The sequence below is a fragment of the Protobothrops mucrosquamatus genome, unplaced genomic scaffold (assembly GCF_001527695.2).
Source record: "Protobothrops mucrosquamatus isolate PMUCROS unplaced genomic scaffold, P.Mucros_1.0 scaffold_211, whole genome shotgun sequence".
Taxonomy (NCBI): Eukaryota; Metazoa; Chordata; class Lepidosauria; order Squamata; family Viperidae; genus Protobothrops; species Protobothrops mucrosquamatus.
The window spans coordinates 41744-63800 of record NW_015386287.1 but is presented as its reverse complement, the minus strand read 5'-3'; the positions used below and the strand labels follow the sequence as shown (position 1 = coordinate 63800).

At 34.9% G+C, this 22057-nt stretch overlaps 1 protein-coding gene across 1 annotated transcript in view; it reads left to right on the top strand.

Moving 5' to 3' along the window:
- Positions 1-22057, top strand: part of RPS6KA5 (ribosomal protein S6 kinase A5) — a 40560-nt gene that overhangs the window by 11150 nt on the left and 7353 nt on the right. The window contains exons 3-14 of the mRNA XM_015826643.2: positions 1302-1520; positions 3889-4004; positions 4556-4663; positions 4998-5081; positions 5630-5733; positions 8200-8350; positions 9599-9760; positions 13919-14044; positions 14670-14803; positions 16038-16131; positions 18299-18469; positions 20601-20792. Of these exons, the coding sequence (XP_015682129.2) occupies positions 1364-1520; positions 3889-4004; positions 4556-4663; positions 4998-5081; positions 5630-5733; positions 8200-8350; positions 9599-9760; positions 13919-14044; positions 14670-14803; positions 16038-16131; positions 18299-18469; positions 20601-20792 (1599 nt within the window). The 5' untranslated portion in view covers positions 1302-1363. The remainder of the gene's footprint in view (positions 1-1301; positions 1521-3888; positions 4005-4555; positions 4664-4997; positions 5082-5629; positions 5734-8199; positions 8351-9598; positions 9761-13918; positions 14045-14669; positions 14804-16037; positions 16132-18298; positions 18470-20600; positions 20793-22057) is intronic.

Genomic DNA, 22057 nt, shown 5'->3' with positions numbered 1-22057 from the left:
TGCCAATGTACCACAGGTGGTACCCATACCACTGGTTGAAAAGCCCTGCCCTAGTTCACAGCAATAAGTAGGTCTTTCAAATTGGTCATATTCTTATCAAGTTAGTAACTGAACACAATTGTGTTGGCCAAGATGCTTCCTGTTGCTTCCCGAACGTTACTAGTTAGTGGGGACTTCCCTGTTTTCTTGATGCTTATCTTAATGGCTTTTCAATGGTAGCTGTCATAACTCGAGGACTACCATTTTTATATGACTAAATTTGTCATTAGGAGGCAACTACTGTCTGGTGCCATTCATCCAGGCACTATGGCAGCTTCCATTGTAACATTCCTACACTGCTGCATGTAAAATAGTTCTGGGCTCAAAGTAAATCGCAGTGAACACGGGGATTTCCTTCTAAATAGACATGTGGCAGTTGAATTAGTGTAATTATTCAAATCTGAAACTACATGCAAACTAGTAAAGCATTATTGAATTATCCTATGCATAGTCAAATTCTGTTCAACTACTTTATTTTATTGTCATTCCATGAGGTATAAAAAGCAAAAGTAGCTACGAGAGGAAAACATTCAAAGAGCATCTAGAAAATATATGTTTTCTTTAAAAATGCTATGTGTCTGTTTTTCCAAGACATGTTGAATTAGCCAGTTGGTGGATTCAGAAAGGGAGGAAAAGGAATTGGTGTGTCTAATGTTCAAATGTGTACCTTAGATAAAGTGTGGGAGCAGATTTCTCTAAATTCTATATGAAAGAAAAAAAACCTATAATAATTGGTCTCCCAGCATTTTTTGAAATATAAAATCAAGTATCTTAAATAAAATACTCAGGTTCCTTGAAATATAAGCAAGAGATTGGTCTGGTAATATTTACTTTTAAAGATGGATATGATTGTATTAAATAAAAAGAATAATTATGAAATCCAAATCAAGTAGGTTGATTTTATCTGTACAATTGATACTGTTTTGAGATTTATTTTTATTACCTTTGTAAGCCTATTAGTATGCTTATTTTCTTGTTTTTCAGTTGCTCCATTTTAACTCTGATAACTTTCTTCTCCTTAGACTCTTGCTAAAGATTAGGATTTTACATTTTTGGGGGGGGCATAGCTTTCTTAAAATAATATTTAATGTGTTAATCAAATCAAGAAGATAAACAAATGACATTGGGTTTAAAGATTTATGTTGTTAAGCTTGTTATTGTGAAAGTACAGTAGCTTGATTTGAGCACTCTGTGCTGTGGAGGTGGAATTATGATGGGCTGGCTATTGCTATTTTACACCTGTGTGATATTTTTGGTTTTAGCTTATGGAAAGGTATTTCTGGTGAGGAAAATCAGTGGTCATGATGCTGGCAAATTGTATGCAATGAAGGTATTAAAAAAGGCAACAATAATTCAAAAATCCAAAACAACTGAACATACAAAGACTGAACGACAAGTACTAGAACACATTCGACAGTCTCCATTTTTGGTCACTTTGCATTACGCTTTCCAGACAGATACAAAACTTCATCTCATCTTAGGTAAGTGTAAAAAGGAAAGAACCATTGAAGAAAGGAAAAAATAAGGTCTATTTTCATTTGCTGTTCCAGTTAAGAAATTAGCTCCTCCCTCCCTCCCTTGTAATGGTATGTGATTCAGATATACACAACAGAACAGTTACTACAAAGAGTTATGCATCTACTACATAGGTCTAGATAGAGAATCAAAGAATACATTTATGCATATTTTTCCCTTTGAGAACCATCCATCCAATCTGCCATTGATTGTGTTAAATAATTATTTGTGCAATAATTATTTATCACCAAAAAGCCCAGCACTTGAATGAAACAAAATATAGCTGATTATGCTAAAATACATTTATTGAATGAATTGTCAATTGGCAGGAGTATTCATAACTTCTCAACTGAGTTGGGTAATAGTGCTACCCATCTTAAAATAAACAACTTTATTTTAGTAGATTAACTTGGGGAGAGATGTCTTATTACAGGTGGTACTCGATTTATGACCATAATGTGGACTGCTAAGCAATGTGGTCATTAAGTGAGTCATACCTGATTTTATGATCTTTTGTCATGGTCGTTAAGTGAATCCACAGCCATTAAGCGAATCCGGCTTCCCCCATTGAGTTTGCTTCTTGAAAGCCCCACCGAGAAAGTCACAAGTGGCAGTCACGTGACCCCAGGTTTCTGCAACCGTCATAAATACAAGCGCCCAAATTTAGATCATATAACTGCGGGAATGCTGTGATAGTCATAAGTGTACGGGTATTTTTCAGCATCATTGTAACTTGGAATGGACACTGAATGAATGGTTGTAAGTCAATTACTACCTGTATTCAAGAATGTTTGTTGAATCAAATAGATTTGTAAGCTTTTGTATCATTAGTGTGATAGCATCAAATCACGTACAGTAAGTAAATCACAGCAAAAATGTTGTATGCAATGCTCATTGCATTGTAGTCCAGTAAATTGAAGTTTTAATATATCTTTCATTTAATTTCCAATGTGAAATCAAACACCTGCAATTCTGTAACACTGTTATTGTTTTCCTTGTCCATGGTTAACTGAATCATGCAGGGGTATAAGGCAAGGTTTCTGGTCCTAAGGTAGACCTCCAGGTCAGTCTCCTTAATGATGAGACAGGGTGTGGCCATTGAGAGTGGGGGGGAGGAGGAGGCCATATAGTATTTACTTTCTGCTCTACAATAAGAGAGTCACAAGAGTCTGCCCTTCTCAGGGGCCATAAAGTGTTCCTTTTCTATTTTTGTTCAGTCACTAGACTCGGGATATTCTCCCCATATCATTCACAACATAGCCATAAGTGCTTGCTTATATCATCTCCCCTCAGACCCTCACTTACCAACTTGGCTCCTTTAAAATCTTTCTAATTTAGACATTCAATATCACATCCAGGCTGCAAAATTCTGGGCAAATTTTCCTGATTCAGTCCACTGTCTTCTATTAGACTTAATCTATCTCTCTTTGCTACTATCTATGGGAGTTTTGCAGTTCTGTAAGTCCTCAACTTATGATCACAACTGAGCCCAAAATTTTTGTTGCTAAGTGAGACAATTGTTAAGTTAGTTTTGCCCCGTTTTATAACCGTTTAAATGAATTGCTGCAGTTGTTAAGTTAGTAGCATGGGTGTTAAGTGAATCTGGATTCCCCATTGACTTTGCTTGTCATAAAGTCCCAAAAGGAGATCATGTAACCCTGGGACACTGAAACTGTCATAAATATGAACAAGTTGCCAAGCATTTGAATTTTCATCACGTGACCATGGGGATGCTGCGAAGTCACATTTTTCAGTGCTGCTGTAAGCTCAAATAGTCACTAAATGAATGTTTGTAAGTGAAAGACTACCTGTATGGTCTCTTTCCTTTATTTCTTTGTAATTTCTTGACTTTGCATAACAAATTGATTCATGAAATATTCATCCTGACAGAATCTGCTAACTACTGTAAGCACAGACTAGTGAACCTAATTTTAGCCTGGTGTAAACTACAGTTCCAGTGTTTGGTTTTTTAAAAAACTCTTTTAATTGTTATATTTTCTAGAGATAACTGTAACTATGTTGAGGGATTTTTTTAAAAAATATTTCAATTATTTGAAAACAGATCAACTCTGAGGGAGATAGGTGGTTTAGAAATAGGAAATATAAATAAATAGGTTAAAAAGTCAGCCTATAATTGAGACATTTATTATATTCATGTGAAAGTCCATAAATTTTCCAAAGGAAGTAATTGTGGCTAGTGATGAAAGCAAAAAAAAAAAAAAGTAACCACCAGTATATGTAACATTTGCTACTACATGGTATGAAATGTATTTTTGGAATTAATTCAGAAATTTTGCAGATCCCTAGTAAATAACTTGGTTTCCTGTATCTTAGATTACATAAATGGAGGAGAACTTTTTACCCATCTTTCACAAAGAGAGAGATTTAATGAAGATGAGGTACAGATATATATTGGGGAGATTGTTTTAGCACTGGAACACCTACACAAGGTGAGACAATATTTTCAACTTTTTTGAAATAAATTTATTGAAAGGAAAAATGTAAGTGAAATTAAAGTTAATTGTATGATGGTGTTTTCACTTTGGAGACACAAAAACCTGTATTTAACATTCACTATTGTATATGATAGTTTGTGGAATATGTTTACATGACATGGTTACCATGAATCATGATTTAGTCACAAACTCTTCAGTTGACACTTCCCCAGAAGTGATATGATTGTTATCCATCTACCCATGCTTTATTTTCAGGTACATTTATTGTGCAAGCTCAGTGCAATGCCTACTTCCACTTAGAATTATTAATGACATATTTTTCATAATTCTATACTGCTTTGGACCATAGAACCATAACAACCTTTTTTAATGCTAGTAATCAGGCAAAAAAAATTAAAAATATTATCTTCATTTTATATCGTTAACATGGGCGTTTCTTCTATTTAACATGGTGTATATTTGAAATATATGGTTAAATGCCAACATGTGAGAATATTTTAATAGACTCTGCTCAGTAGTGTACAAATATTTTTAATTTTTTCCAGTTGGGAATTATCTATCGTGACATAAAACTTGAAAATATTCTTCTTGATTCAGATGGACATGTAGTTTTGACAGACTTTGGACTGAGTAAGGAGTTTGTTAATGATGAAGTAAGTATCCACATATTAAGTGACTCTCTCAATAAGCCAGAAAATTCATGTATTGATTTTTTTTCTCAGTGAAACTCTTCTTTTTTCTATTGAGATGAGGTGGAGGGATCAGATTTACCCTGTGGGATAATTTGTCGAGAGAGAGAGAGAGAGATGTTTTAAAATAACCCTTTTTAATATACTAGTCTAAAAGATATTATATAGAGAGAGCCAAACATGTTTAAGAGGACAATTAATTAGAATGATGTAAATCCTAGTAATAAGTTTTATCATTGTTTTTTCCCTGTGATTGTGGTATCAGTGACTACATTGGCTATAATATTTTTTTTTTCAGAATGAAAGAGCTTATTCTTTTTGTGGAACCATAGAATATATGGCACCAGATATTGTCAGAGGAGGAGATACAGGACATGATAAAGTAGGTTATTGATGATAATGAATATACGCGAGAGCCAATTTGGTGTAGCAGTTAAGATCAGGAGGCTATGAGTTCTAGTTTTAATTTAGGTCAAATCAGCTGGATGGCATTGGGCTAGTCATTCTTGCTCAGCCTGAAGAAGTAGAAAAACTGTTTTAAGGACTAATAGCATTAGCTATAGCTCACATTTTATACATTACCTAGAACTAAGGAGAAATTTCCTGACAGTTAGAACAATTAATTAGTGGAACAACCTGCCTCCAGAAGTTGTGAATGCTCCAACACTGGAAGTTTTTAAGAAGAGACTGGACAACCATTTGTCTGAAATGGTATAAAGTTTCCTGCCTGAGCAGGGGGTTGGACTAGAAGACATCCAAGGTCCCTTCCAACTCTATTATTATTGCTGTTATTATTGTTATTGTTGTTATTATTATTTAAATTAACACCTTTTCATATAGTTCATATTTTTAAAAATAACTGCATAGTTTATTCTTATTTCCTAGAAGAATCACATTAATAATCTTCATTAGTACATATTTATTTTATAGGCTGTTGATTGGTGGAGTTTAGGTGTTCTGATGTATGAATTATTGACTGGAGCATCACCTTTTACAGTTGATGGGGAGAGAAATTCACAAACTGACATATCTAAGTAAGTTATCATTTCAAATGACTGAAAACTTAAGACATCAAAGGGTATCTGTTCTTGTATTTGTATATCAGGTTAATTTGATTCAATTGTTTTTAAAAGGATAAGATTGTGTTCCCCAAAATACACATAGGATGTTAGACCCATCTCTTGTCATTACTTATTCTGTTTATGTATTGTTAGATTCAGCAAAGATGGCATCCATCAGTTTATAAAATAAAAACAGTAAAAATACATTAACGCTGATAAAAGAATAATTCTAAAGGAGAAAATGTAATGGTAATTATACATTCCTTAAGGTCCTCCAGAACTACTGTCTTTAGGGCAGTGGTGGGATTCAAATACCCGAACAACCGGTTCTCTGCATGGATGCAGGCCTGGGCCTCCGAGGCCTAGACCAGACTTCCGGAAGTGACATCCATGCACTTCCTGTGGGCCATTCTAGGCCTGGGAGGCCTCCTCCAGGCCTCCGAGGCCTAGAACAGACTTCCAGAACTGACATACACAGGCCTAGAACTGACTTCCAGAAGCAACATGGGTTCAGCCGGTTCTCTGAACTCAACGACATTTAGCTACCGGTTCTCCTGAACCGGTGCAAACTGGCTGAATCCCACCACTGCTTTAGGGCTTTCTAATCAATAATTTCAAGGAAACTGTTCCATAAGACAGGAGGAACATTGGTTGCATTAGGGGCAAAAATGTCCTCTGTGATATGAAGCAGGCAGATCACCTATCATAGTCTTTCTCCTCCTTCTCTTCCTTTCTTTCCAGCCTCCACAGAGGCTCACACGTTGCCAGACGCCGGCAGTTCCAGGTTAAGGCTCTGCATCCGGCTTGAGTACTGTGTTCCCTTCTCAGGCCCTACCACGTGGCAGAGAGGGTGACCAGGAGCCGGCTGATGCTTGGCTTGTGCCACCGTGCGCTCCCATCCCCTTTCATTCCACAGGCCGGGCATGCCCTAGGGTAGTGATGGCGAACCTTTTAGAGATTGAGTGCCCAAACTGCAACCCAAAACCCACTTATGTATTGTCGGGTGCTGGCTGGGTGTGGCCTATTGGATGGGTGTGGCCCATTGGGTGGGCATGGCTGCAGTGGTAACGGCAGACTGGGTGGGACTAAAAAGTTCAATCAATCAATTCCAACTTTGTGAGATTTTTTTTTCCTGCGAGAAATTGAAATTGATTGATTAATTGAACCTTCTTTTTTTTTTTGCACACAGCGGCGGAGGCCTAAAGTGAAAAGGTTTTATAAAACCCAGTTGAAGGCCTAGGACTGAGGCGACGGCGCGCGTGCCCACAGAAACGGCTCTGCGTGCCACCTGTGGCACTCATGCCATAGGTTCACCACCACAGCCCTAGGGCACTAGGATTACAGAATGCCATGACCTGAGTGAGGAAAGGCACGGCCCAACAAAGCAGAGCCGGACGAGAGGCCCAGCAAAGTGGGGCGTGGCCCAGCATGATGGGGTTAGGCTGGGAGGAGAGGGGCGGGTGAAGCAAATGAGTTGCAGGTACGCACCACCAGCCCTCAAGCACTTGCCGATTCATGTGTGTGTGCCGGGGGACGCCCAGCCGGGTTGGGGTGGGCCAAGCTGGGGCACGGGGACCGGTCCCTTGCCATTCTGAGACAGCCCCAGGGGCCAAATCTGGGTCACAAGGTTTTTGTGCCTATTTTGCCATATTAAAAGAATAGAAACCTCCCTCCCTTCTTCGTACAGATCACATTGCCCAATTGCAAGTTAGGCAGTTGTTATGAGAGAATCCACAATCTTCAATAAACATATCTCCACATGTCCTTACTTGTCTAACGATCTAGCCGGCAGTTGCTAACGGCTCACATTCCATTCTCCCCCCCTTCCCGCAAGCTGTTGGCAAGCTGCGAAGCAGTTATGTCTGAACTAGCTTGGTCACTCTGCGAAGCTTGACATTTGGTTTGTTTGGGAGTTGAATTCAAAATACTAAAATTTTAAATGCTTCACAATTTAGGATCACAGTACAGTATACAGTAGCATGCCTTTTTCCTTCCTGCATATTTCTGCTTAAGCAGTACAGCCGTCTTTGGTGGCTTTGTTCTCTTGTTCCTGCAAGTAAGGGAGTGAGTACTAGGAGCAGACATGGAAATGTTTGCCTTAGACTAGGATATCTAACATTTCTTGATTGGCTTTGCTTTTCTTTCTTAGTAACAGAACAATTTCTTATTTACATGGCCTTTTATTTATTTTTTTCTAAATTTAGGCTTGCGGTTGTTTTATTTATGCTAGTTTATCTCTGCTTTTAAGTAACTGCTCTTTGATTGTTTTAAGTTACTGTTTTACTGTTTTAATTTTATTTAGAATAAATAATACAGTATATTTTAACTGCAGTTTGTTGCCTTGTTGTATATTTTTTTTCCAGCTGTTATTGCAGGGCAATGAATACATTTTAGTTAGTTTTAGAATTCCCAAAATCAGCAACTATCCTTTTACTTCAGGAGAATATTAAAAAGTGAACCTCCATATCCACAAGAAATGACTGCGTTAGCTAAAGATTTAATTCAGTGTCTTCTAATGAAAGATCCCAAGAAAAGATTGGGTTGTGGTTCAGGGAGTGCTGATGAAATCAAACAACATCCCTTCTTCAAGGTAAAATCAATTTTGTCTTTGTTATAAACTGCTCGTTTTTTTATTGGCTATTTTTGTAGATAATATGCAGCAGATACTAGAAATAAAGTTTTTTCAATAATATTACTGTAAGATTAAATCCCTGGAGAGAAACATCAGATTCCTTCTGTATTTAAGTGCCCTCTGAAACAGATTCACATATTTTAGCAGAACCTTGAATCTGAATTTGCTTAATTGTTCTAGTATAAAGTGCTGTAAGTTTTTCCTTTTTATATTTTAAGGACATTTTAATTATGGTTAAATCATTTCACAGTTTGGCAGGTAATAAAAGACAGCACATTGCCTCTGCCATCCCCTTTACCATTTAGGCTTTAGAGCTGGTGGGGAACACTTAACAAATAGAGGGCCACCATTTTCTAAGAACATTTATCTCAAATTTACAAATTTACAAATGAAGCTTTTGCATTGCTGGATGGGGCACAAGCCTGATAATCTCAAAAGGTGTACTTTTGTGCATTGCTCCTACCTGTGTAGGAGCCATATTCAATGCAGGATATGACTGTAATCAGTCAATAAATAATGCCTCCTTACTTTTTCAAAAATATATGAATAATTATTTGTCATTCATTAAGCAGTTTCTTTGAATGGTGATCATGATGAACCATTCAGCAATTTATCCTTAAGTATATTTGCCAATAATACAGGTAGTCCTCGACTTACGACCACAATTGAGCCCAAAATCTTTGTTGCTAAGTGAGAGAATTGTTAAATGAATTTTGCCCCATTTTATGACCTTTCTTGCCACAGTTGTTAAGTGAATCACTGCAATTGCTAAGTTAGTAACACAGTTGTTAAGTGAATCTGGCTTCTAGATAGACTTGCTTGTCAGGTCGCAAATATGATCACATGATCCCGTGACACTGCAACTGTCATAAATATGAGTCAGTTGCAAAGCAGCCAAATTTTTATCACATGACCATGGGGAAATTGCAATGGTTGCAAGTGTGTAAAACGGTCATAAGTCATTTTTTTCCAGTCCTGTTGTAACTTCAAATAGTCACTGAATGAACTGTTGTAAGTTGAGGACTACCTGTAAATCTTAATTAATTCTACAATCCGACGCATCAAATAAGTCCAATTATATTTGAATAGATGTAAATGGGAAGCTGACATGATCTATTTTCTCTGAACAATGTATATTGACAACTGAAACAATTACCTTTTTGTCTGCTCATTCTTTTCTATGTTTAATTTAATATATTGGTTCAGAAAATAAATTGGAATGACTTGGCTGCCAAAAAAGTGTCTGCTCCATTTAAACCAATAATTCGTGATGAGTTGGATGTTAGTAATTTTGCAGAGGAGTTTACAGAAATGGATCCAACATATTCTCCAGCAACAACTTCAGAGGCTGCGGACAAGCTATTCCAGGTAACTGGAAAATTCCAGCCATATAATAATATTACTAAAGTTTTGTGGAGAGATAATTTACAGATTAAATAAGACCATCCATCCATCCTATTATTAAAATGATTGAAGTGACTGGCAACTGGAGTTTTGGAAGAGATATATTAAAACTAGTATAGACAAGCACCGTATTAAAATGAGTATATACAAGAACACTAAATAATCACTGCTATGTCAGATATAGTTATCCTTTAGAGAAGAGTGTGTCTAAAGGATATGTATCAATAGCAAAGTGAAGCTACATCAATATTGGAAACTGTGCACTTACATACCTGCATCCTAATGTCTCGGATAAATATGTATGTTGTGGATTTTGCATGTTTCATCACTTGCATTCCCATACAGAATTCTATTCCAGTATTAAGAGAAAGTCTTTTTTAAAAAGTAGGTTTCTTTGGGGCATATTAAATATAACTGGCACATAATAGATTGCAAAGAGATATAAAATAATGAAATGTCATCTAATATTATTTGTGACCCAACAGCTGAAATTAGTGATTGATTAGTTTGATTGAAACAAGTGATTGATTACATACAAAGAAAAAAATTGAAAAGAAACTTAATATTAGGTTTTTGATTTTCCAGACATTTCCCTTACAAAAAATAATATTTCAGAAATTGAGATTCCATTATTGATAAATGATTTAAATCTGTAGTGTTATAAGCTTCAGAATAAAATAAGAAAAATAGCTTGTGCATCTAATCTTTGCAAATTTAAAATCGTAACAAGGTTTGGGAAAACTTGCTTATGGGCTGATTAATGCACTAGGGAGATTCCATGGCCTCTCAGGGGAAGGAAAATTATTTTGTTTTCTCTATGGTTGGTGTTGTTTTGCCTGCAGAGAGGATAAACTGAGGAATACAAGATGAAATTGTAATGAGACAGTTGTGGAAAGAAGAACAGGTAGAAGATTGGACATAGAATGCTTGCAAAATAAGGCAGAAATGTAGAAACAGGCTGGGAAGTATAAATTGTCATCTGTCAGTGGCATAGGAGGGTTTAGGGACAGGTAATACAAATTGTATAGAGATAGGAAGTAAAAGATAATAGTAAGATAAAGGAAACATCCAGAAATGCTAGTTGGACTTGAAAAGTATATTGCTTATAAGTGCCAGACGTGAAAAGCATATCGTTTGTAGGTGATAGAGTAGCTATAGAAATACCAACCAGTTCTTGTTTAAATTAATGCTTGTTCTAGGCCATATATACTCGATAGCTCTGAGAATCTAATTGTGGAGGGCACTGGAAACAATTTAAATATTGTATCCACAAAGTTAAAAAAACACCAGGTGAAATATAAAATAAATCATGTAAGCAGTTATGACTATATTGCTATACTTAAACATACTATAAACCTATTTTGGATATAATTATTATAAAACGGGCAAATCAGTCGGGTTTATTTAAAAATAAACTGAAGTGAGTGTAGCAAGATTAAGTCAATACACGTAGTCCTTGGCTTACAACAGTTTGTTTAATGATTATTCAAAGTTACAACAGCACTGAAAATAGGGGCTTATGACCGTTTTTCACACTTATGACTATTGCAGCATCCCCATGATCAAAATTCGGATGCTTGGCAACAGGCTCATATTTATGACAATTGCAGTATCCTGAGGTCACTTTTGCGACCTTCTGACAAGCAAAGTCAATGGGGACCAGATTCACTTAATAACTGTTACTAACTTAACAATGCAAATTGAAATAAATAAAATGCAGAGGCTCAGGTACTGGAAAATGAACATTTTACACAACTTACAAGAAGGACCCGCACAATTATCCATAAACTTCTCTGTGCAATTCAAAGGACTGGTTTTGATAAATATACTCCTCTATGTCTTGGCATTGAAGTATCTCCAGGACTGCTTATCTAGCCTGAATAATAAACTCTTGATAATTCTACTTTTCAGTGAGATAGTGTGTGGGGTTCAAATCGGGAGGCAGTGTTGTTCTACCACAACACCAACTTGAAGGGACAGGCTCCCTTTGCCTATTACAGTGGTTCTCAACCTTTTTAATGCCGCGACCCCAACCGGTCGTAAGTCGAGGACTAAACCGGTCATAAGTCGTGGACTAAACCGGTCGTAAGTCGAGGACTAAACCGGTCGTAAGTCAAGGACTACCCAACCGGTCGTAAGTCGAGGACTTTCCCTGCCCGGGAGCGCTGCGCATGCGTGGTCCCGCCCCCTGCGCCGGCCGAGGCGTAGCTGGCAAGCGGCAGAGACGGAGCAGGCCGACCACCAGCTGGCCCAGCCCAAGGGAGGTAAGGCACCCGCCGGAAAAGGGGAAAAAAATGGCGGACAAAAAAAATGGCGGACAAAAAAAATGGTGGACAGCCTTGCTTGGCGACCCCCGTGAAATGGTCGATCGACCCCAAATGGGGTCCCGACCCACAGGTTGAGAACCACTGGCCTATTAGATTAGAAGCCATTGTAATTGCCTTCTGGAAAGCATTACAGACTGAGATATTCCATAAAGCCGCCCTGAGTCCGCAAGGAGAAGGGCGGGGTAAAAATTCAATTAAATAAAATAAATAAATAAATAAATAAATAAATTTGAATGCTGTATTGCTGCTACTGTTCTGTTAATTGTCATCTGAAAGATGTAATTTAACTATCATGAGGTTGTATAACAGAGACTATGAAAGTATTTTACTTTCATTATATTATACGGTGTATGTTTTACTGCTTATTGTTTATGGAGGATAATTTAATGTTTTATGTTTATTATGGGTGTTTTATTGTCAGTAGTGTTACCTGTATTATGGATGTGGTAATTGTTGCAAATTGCCAATAATTGAATAAAATGTGATAAGTAAATCCATATAAATAAGTAAGTTATAGATGTTTTGTGCTTTTAAAATGGAATATTTCGAAACCTTTCATTATATTTGTATATTTTGTATTAATCGCCTTCCCCTCACATACCTCTTTCTCATGATCATTTTGAAGCTTTCTTGTACAATAAAAAATACAAACATATGTGTATAGTGCAGGAGATTACTAGGAATTTCTTTTTTGTTAAGAGGAAGAAAGGAATCTTGTTCATTCACCCATTGAAATTTGTGCATGGGAAAATGAGCTGGGTTAATGGCCAGGTTGAAGTAATAGCAAGTAAGCACTAATCAGTTAATTGTTCTCCATGCACGTTATAGCAAAATTTAGACATTGAAATAAATTGATTGGGCATATTTTCCATACTCCTTCTCCAGCATAGTTTATCATCCCTTCTGAACTCAATAAATTGTGGTTAGTTTTATTTTTAAATATAGCAATTTCATACCATGATTATGAAATGACTCCTTCAAATGAAATATATACCATGGATTAGGATTCAGAAAATTCACTATTTTGCAGATAATGTAAAATGGAAATGATTGTTTTCTATTTTCTTCTCATATTACATACCAGAGAAGGGAAGTGGAAAGATTAGGACTCTGGAGGTGGCTAGAGCTCTTCCTGACCATAAGATGGTTAATTGGGATGTTACCAATTAAAGCAAAGCCAAACAATCATTTTTTAAAACCATTTCAGCTTGCTTACTTCTCATGACAAATTGATGCTGCCTTCTCTGATCAATCAAGATTGGCTACCTCCTCGGCCATTTGGAACATACCGTTTACCATTTCCACACAGACTCATTATTTTGCAAATGCCATTCTTTGAACCAGCAGCTATAAAAATATATCGATTTAGACCAATTTTACTCTATTTATTTATACTACACAGGTTTAATCTATTAGCAGTCATTTACAAAGTCTATGTCTTCTCATAGAATATATTGCAGAATAAGTTGGTGCTAATAATATTTAGTTCCTTTACTTCCAAAATAATTGATCAGTTGCATTTTAACAGGCTGTCTGAAGACACATATATAAATATATTTTGATGCATAGACTAGTATTTTAAAATTTTTAATTTTGTGTATCAGAAGATAATGTCTTTCAAGCAAGTTTTTCTGTGATTATATAATGTTGTATTATTTCCTTCAACTGAGTGGAGTGTTCAAACAGTGATTGTTATTTTTTTCCAAGTATGATTAACCTAATATTGACATTAGAGCTAAAATTAGATAATTTAAAATTTTGCACATAACTGATGTTTGGTTTCTTTATCGTTTAGGGATATTCTTTTGTTGCTCCTTCCATCTTATTCAAACACAATGCAGCCATTATGGATCCAGTTTGTTTTCTGACAAAACATAGCCAACCTGGAGTTACAAATATTGCGAGAAGTGCTATGATGAAGGTAGTCGTAACCATTAACCATTCAAGCATATAAAATAATTCTCTAGTACATAACATATTTTAATGTGAAATATAAAACTTAATAGTTTTCTTTGCTGTGATACAAGAATATCTTATAATTTGGGCTTCTTTTGCTAATAACCTAGTAAGCAATGGATTTTTTTTTAAAGTAACAGTAAAACTCTTATATCCTGCTTATTAGCTGACATTTGACATAGGTTCATTTAGTTAGCTGATGTAAGGCATAGAATACTGTATTAAGCTTTATCCAGGTCTATCAGGGAAGTTCTTACGTGCATGTTTTCATACCACTTAGAATAAGCTTAGTCTAGAAAGCGCTGCAGATTTGCTTATATATTCTTGAACAAATACAGAAACATACACATATAGTAATATAAACAGTGTCATGGGCATACATGGACACAGTAATATACCTGGCCTCGGCTAATACTACTTGAAGCATTGATGAATAAGCAACTTGTTAATAATAAGTTTTTTTCTTAGCCCAAACTATCTGGTAATGAAGTTCCTTTTGCACATGCCATTTAAGTGTATATGCTTATGGTTGTCTATTTTTTATTTTATTCAGTAACTGTTAATAAATAAAATAAAGTATTTCATTTCAGGACTCTCCATTTTATCTCCACTATGAGCTGGACTTAAAAGAAAAACCACTGGGAGAAGGTAGTTTTTCCATCTGTCGAAAATGCTTACACAAGAAAACTAGACGTGAATATGCAGTAAAAATAATCAGTAAAAGGTATAAAAACAACCAATACATTATTTATTTTTTAAAAAATAGTGTTAATTTCTACAAAAGCCTGCAATTTAAATATTCTCTGAACAGCTTAAGATGTTCAGGACAGCACAGTAGCAAAATTAAAATTATAACATTTTGGATGAAATCCTGAGGCAGTGGAATCATTATAATTTTACAGTAAAATGTCTGGGAAAATAAGAAGCATGGTAAAAAAAAAACCCATAGTGGCTAGGTATGTCCTCCTGGGAAAGTGGTATATTCTCTTTCCTTTTTTTTATCTCATTATGTTAAAGTTCGGATCTCCTATTTTTTATTTTCTTTCTAAACTTTGCTCGGTCTAAAAGGGAGCAGCATGATGATTATATATGTTTATCTATATTTTTATATAAGCTGCCATTCACCTCCATTCTGAGGGAAAATTATTTGTTAACAACGTAAATGCTTTAAAAGATTATGTTTAGTTGAAACAAACAACTCTCTTACATAAAAATATTGAAACATTTTAAATACTTACAGCACATACTTCAACCCTTGAGTCATCAAGGCCATTCAACTGCTCAATGAATAAAGGAAACTGATCCATTTAGTGATGGAAAGCCTGTCTTCTTATTTGGTTATTGGTTTCACTGTGAAGCTGCTCTTATTCTTAGGAGGTTTTTTCCTAATAAGTTACAGGAAGGAATATTCTGATTAAGTGTTGCATTCTAAGATAGTAGAAAATAGTTTTTAGGGTTTTTTTTTGTGTGACATCCCTTCAGATGATTCAAGAGTCATGTATTCTGACCCATCAGTCTTCTGTTTTGAGCACTGAACACATCTAGTTTGTGTCTACAGATAGTTAATATCTTCTTATTTCTATTTTTATATTTTGGGGGTGAAATCCTTTTTAAATATTGTCTTTTGAGCTGAAATTAGTACTCAGTGTAGGATCTGTCCAACAAAGAATAGACTACACACTTTCTGATAAAGATAAGAAATGGAAACAGTTCTTACCCTCAATCATACAATGTGAAGAATACAAAGGTACAAGTTCTTAATGTTACAAGGATCTTAATCTTCTCCTTTGTCAGGTTGAAAACTGTTGGATAATCATTACATTAGGACGTGGGTTTTAAGGCACATTGTTTACATCTAAGGAAATATTTTAATAAAACTTTGCAGTCTAATTTATAAAGATAGCATTGTCAAATCAGAAGTTTGTTTTATCATAATATTCACTGACTTAATTTTTCAGGCTAGAAGTCAACACTCAGAGAGAAATTACAGCTTTAAAACTCTGCGAAGGACATCCCAATGTTGTAAAATTGCATGAAATTTATCACGATCAGGTATTGCAATATGCTTTGCTTTCTGTATTTTTGCTCTGCCTAATCTTTAGAAAGCAAGCAAGAAAGGGTGGTGTGAATATTAGAAACATGCTAAATGAAAATGAAAGGAACACAAGACAGTATATAGAAGGATTTTACTGTTAGTTTTTTCTGTTACAAGCTATGGAAACATTTTAACTTTCAAATCTTCTTTCCTTTCACCTCTTCAGTTAAATTAATTATTGTTCTATATTGTGTTGGGAGGCACTAATAGACTCTGCCAGAACAGCTACTCTGTTAAGAAATAAATATATTTATTATAGTGTAAAGCTATTGTGGACTTACCTACCATAGAAGATGCTATTATATATCTTAATTAAAAAAAATTAAAAAAACTATTTTACAAGCTAGAGAAGGGAAAAACTGCAAACATCCTTACTTATTTACTAAATTAACCTTTACTTATATTCTGTATTTATTTCCATGCTAAGTTATACATTAAATAATTAAATTTAAGTCAGCTCATTTCATGAGAAAAAATGAGAAATGGGGAAAGATGTTTTTTCTATTATGCAGTGTCTACTTCTTTGTGTCTCTCTGTCTGTTTATCTATACTCATGCATACACACGCCTTTATATAGAGAATGTACCAAAAGTCTATTAACTATTAATTAATAGTTAATAAAGAGAATGTACCAAGTCTATTAACTATTAATTAATAGTTAACAAAGCATGTTGTGATTGGCCAATCACAACATGCTTTATTAACTATTTTTTTTTCAGAGAAATTGTTATTGTACTTAGGAATGTTCAACTATCATATGTCAAATAAGTAAGAAAGTATTTAAAAGAAAATAGCAACTTTTTTGAACATTTAGTGTAATTTATATTTATATAGGGCTTGACTTTTGGTATAGTACATGCGCGCGCGCGCGCACACACACACACACACACAAATAAAGAAAGAGAACAAAATACATTTCTGTTGATCCTGTTAGTTTCTAACTATTAGTAAATTATTTAAATAAACTTAATACTTACAAAAAATGTGGAAACTTTTAGAGTAAAATTGTATGTGAAATATTTTCTATCCCAGAAAGAACCTCACTATATGAATTAACATTGCTTTGAGCACTATATCTCCAACAACTAATTGAACCCTAACTTATTTTTTTCTAAAAGTACATATAGCTATCCAGAAGATGCAAAATAATATTTTGTTGTGGGGATTATTTATTTATTGCATGTGTACATTGCTAATTCAACAAAATGACTCAGAAGAGTTGTCAATAAAAGACCCACAAAAAGATTAGAATAAATGTTTTATTCCCAAATTTGATCAACACTTTACTTGTCAGAGAGAAGCCAGTTGGGGCCAGTCTGATGAAAGGTGTGATAGCCAGTATAAATTCAACCCCTTTCTCAATTCTGGATAGAAATATTCTAGTATTTAGCAATGTGGGCCTGCCTTTTTCATCCTAACTATTAAAGTCTTGTTATATTCATTGTCTAATAATACTATATAAAAAGTGAAATAAAAATCCCTCTTGTATTTTCAGAGGAATTCTAATTTATGGTAAATGATCTTGAAGGGAAAGAAAGGAAAACTTAAATATCAGCATTTAGGCTTTGGCTGTACCCAATGAAATAATTATAGGAGGATCTTCTTTAGCATTATTTAAACTACAGGGTTTACTAATTTCAAAATATTAACCTTTTATATAGAACAGCGAAATGCTGTTTAATCAGGATATATCAACTTCTTTCCAGGGTTAGTTAGCAAATAACCCAAAACATATCAAATTCTCAGTTGTTGGAACTCAGAGTATGTGATGAGATGCTTACTTGCTCGGTGGGATTTCATTTTTGGAGCTAAACTGCCAGAACAAATTTTGTGGGTTCTTCTAAAACTCAGGAGGGTGTCATAGAAGAATCATTTTGATGGTGGAATCTAATTTGACTCCTGCAGTGTCAAATCACTGCAGTGATTCACTTAACAACTGTGGCAAGAAAGGTTGTAAAATTACAATATATTACAATTACCATATATCAGTTGAATTACAATATATCAGTTGAAAGAATTTTCAGAGCTGTATTTATATTTTAATTGAATAGTAAATCTGTCCAACTAATTATTTCTCTTCTACATTTAGAAATACATTTTTCTAAAAATTGTATTTGTTTTTAGCTCCACACGTTTCTAGTAATGGAACTACTGAAAGGGGGAGAATTACTTGAACGCATCCAGAAAAAGAAGTACTTCAGTGAAACTGAAGCTAGTTATATCATGCGCAGATTAGTTTCTGCAGTGAGCCATATGCATGATGTGGGAGTAGTACACAGAGATTTAAAACCTGAGGTATGAATTTAGGAAATGTGTGAAGCCTATGAAGTCTGACCATTCTCACCTTTCTTATTAATTCTTTTATTCTCCTTTACTTTGTTATGGCTGTATTTTTTTAATAATTGATATAAATAAAAACATAATAAAATATTTATAAAAATCTTAAGATAGGGATAAGTTATCTATCAATAGTAAGGTGATATTTTCTCATAAGAGATACATAACCTGTGAGTTAGGAGAGGTGTCATTTAGTCAATTGCCTACTGTCCTGTCCTATAATACAGGCATTCCTCAACTTACAACAGTTTATTTAGTGACCATTCAGAGTTACAATGGCACTGAAAAAAGTGACCCTTATGACTGTTTTTCACACTTACGACTATTGCAGCATGCTCAAAATTCAGATGCTTGGCAACTGACTCATATTTATGATGGGTTACAGTGTCTGACAGTCATGGAATGGAGACGCCACATTCACTTAACAACCTTGTCACTAACTTAACTGCAGTGATTCACTTAACAACTGTGGCAAGAAAGATTGTAAAATGGAGCAAAATTCACTTAACAAATGTCTCACTTAATAACAGAAATTTTGATCGTAAGTTGAGGACTACTTGTATAACCTTCTTTGTATTTGTATTAGTTTTATTTGTTAAATTGAGTCTATTATGCATGCATTGTTTTCCGGCTTAATGTTAGAACTACACAGCTTATGTTCTAAGTTAGTAAATTTCACTTCACTGGAATTGTGGGAAGAGGAGAAATTGAAACACACCATTCTGCTAATGGAAGATTTCTGTATGTAGAAGAAAATTACCGTATTTATCGGCGTATAACACGCACAGGTGTATAACACGCACCTTCATTTTAAGAGGGAAATTTCAGGAAAAAAACTTAAAAACATGGCTTCTTAACATTATATCGGCGTATAACACGCACACATCATTTGCCCCCTATTTTCAGGGGGAAAAAGTGCGTGTTATACGCCGATAAATACGGTATTTGAAATCATCCTATAAGAAAAACTATGCTTAGGCAAGGATTTAATGGGTGCAGAGTAAGGAAGATGATTTTGACAGCAATATGTAAGAGCTCATGTTATTATTATTTTTTAACCTGCCCTTTCCCCCATTATCTAGTGAAAGAGGCTGAGTCCAGAGAAATGAGATAACATTAGGAAGAAAGGGCAGGAGTTTTAGCCTTCCTGTGGAGTTCATTTCCTGATCTGTTCTGTAATGCTGAAGGGCTAACAAATTAAATTGAAATAGAAGATACTGCTTCGAATAAACATTTGAGTGTATAGATCTCAGTTGTTCTTAAGAAGCTATTAAATAAATCCAATAATTTTGTATGATTTTTTTCAGTGCTTATTTGCATAGACAGTGTCTTCTACTCATTAAAGCAGATTTTTTCAGCCTTCCATATAAGCATGAAAAAAACTGATGCTGCATTAAGAGTTGCATTAACTTTTGATGAGTGTATTTCTTAACGCTGTATTTGTTCCTGTGAAAATCTGAAAAAATTACTAGCTAGTTTAGTGAGTACTTGAGAGGTGAGGTCTGAGGCACTTTATTAAATCATTTTTTTAAGCATGCCCTGCCCTACTTTTCACTACACTGGTCGTCCTCATTTGACAATGGAAATCTATCACTAAGAGATGTACTTGGAAAGTGCAGTGTCACATGACCATATGACTTATGATGGCATTTGCAGCAGTTTCAGATGCTGTTGTTAGGTGAATCCCACATGGCCCTGGCATCCTGTAGTCTTATTATCACCATTTGTGGTTGATTTTGCTTAATGGAAGGTGGCAGTGAAGATTGCAAATGGCAAACACATGACAATAGAGCACTGTGCCCAAATGATGATCATGTGATGCAATGATTACAACTATGATGAACAGCCATAAGTCTCCTTGTTTAATGCCATCATAACTTCAAATGATTGCTAAATGAGTGGTCTTTGAATGATGTATTGCTTTAGTTGTTTTTTTTTTATTCTTGATGATTAGGCTTTTAGAGAAAAGATTTCCTGAATGTGTAAGATATAACAAAGAGTTATCTTTTGTCATCAGTAAAAAAAAAATCATTTCAGCATTCTTGCTATTATGAGAAATTAACTCTACTTCTCTAATACTTTTTTTTAGAATTTATTATTCACAGATGAAAGTGATAATTCAGAAATAAAAATAATTGATTTTGGATTTGCCCGATTAAAACCTTCAGACAATCAGCCTCTTAGAACTCCATGTTTTACCCTTCATTATGCTGCTCCAGAGCTCTTAAACCATAATGGTTATGATGAATCCTGTGACCTCTGGAGTTTGGGAGTTATTTTGGTAAGCATTTTTGGCATTTTTAAAGAAGTATCCAAGCATGGGTGATAACAATATTAATGAAAAAAGTTAATTATATTTGATGTATATAAATGCTCAACATTAATGTTGAGCAGAATATGAAATATTTCATTAGATGTAGCAGAAAAGACTAAGAAAATGAACTGCAATTCAACTGGCTAAAATCTACAACCTTTATAGAAACAAAAACTGTATCCAGCAAAATTATAATTGAAAACAAGGTCAAGTATTATAAAAATTAACCACCTGTCAGATACAAAAACATTTAGACTAACTGCCTAGTAAGTAAGATGCCTGAAAATAATAGAATTAAACATATTTATCATAATAAATTTAGTGGGGTTTTTTGCATTGGTTGCTAGGGAAAATAGGGAAACAATTCTGATTTCACTTGAATTAGATCATAAGACTGGTGATGTATTTTGACCATGATTAATCCTTTAATTCAGTCAAATTTGTAATCAGTGACATAGTCTTATTTACAATTAAATTTGTTTAAGTATACTATCTTTGGGTACAGATCTCTTGGCAATGATTGAGAGGAAGCATATTTTGTCTGGATAGTCCATTGTTACAATTATAATAGCAGAGGTGAAGGACCAATGGCATTTTACTTAATCGCTTTTTATAAAAGATTAGAGTTTAATAAGATTATACTCTTTCTTATGAAACAAGTTGACTGAAGCAATTATACTCTAACTTATGAAAACATTACTTTATTTATACTGCAGATAATCCTTGCTTAATAACTGGTTGGTTGTGATGTTCAATGTTACGACAGACGTCTCCCGCCTCAAAATCTTTTTGAAGTTCTGAAACTGTACTCCCTTCATGGTCATGTGATCACATTTTGGGCGCTTGGTAACTGGCTCTTATTTTAGGGCAGCATCCTGTGGTCATGTAACCATGATTTCCAGCAAAAGTTGGCCATTGGCTATAACGAATTTGTTTATTTATTTATTTATTTATTATTTATTAATAAGACTTATATGCCGCCCTTCTCCCCCATGGGACTCAGGGCGGCTCACAGCATATTAAAAAACAATACAAACATTTCCCTATAAAAGCCAATTAAAAACCAAATATTTGTAGCTGTGTCTTGTTTAAAATCATTAAAAATTGTCCCTATTTAAAAATTCACCCTAGGTCAGTCCCGCTTGCTGAAAAAGCCATGTCTTGAGGGCGCGGCGGAAGGTTAAGAGATCCGGAATCATCCGAATCTCGGGGGGTAGTTCGTTCCAGAGGGT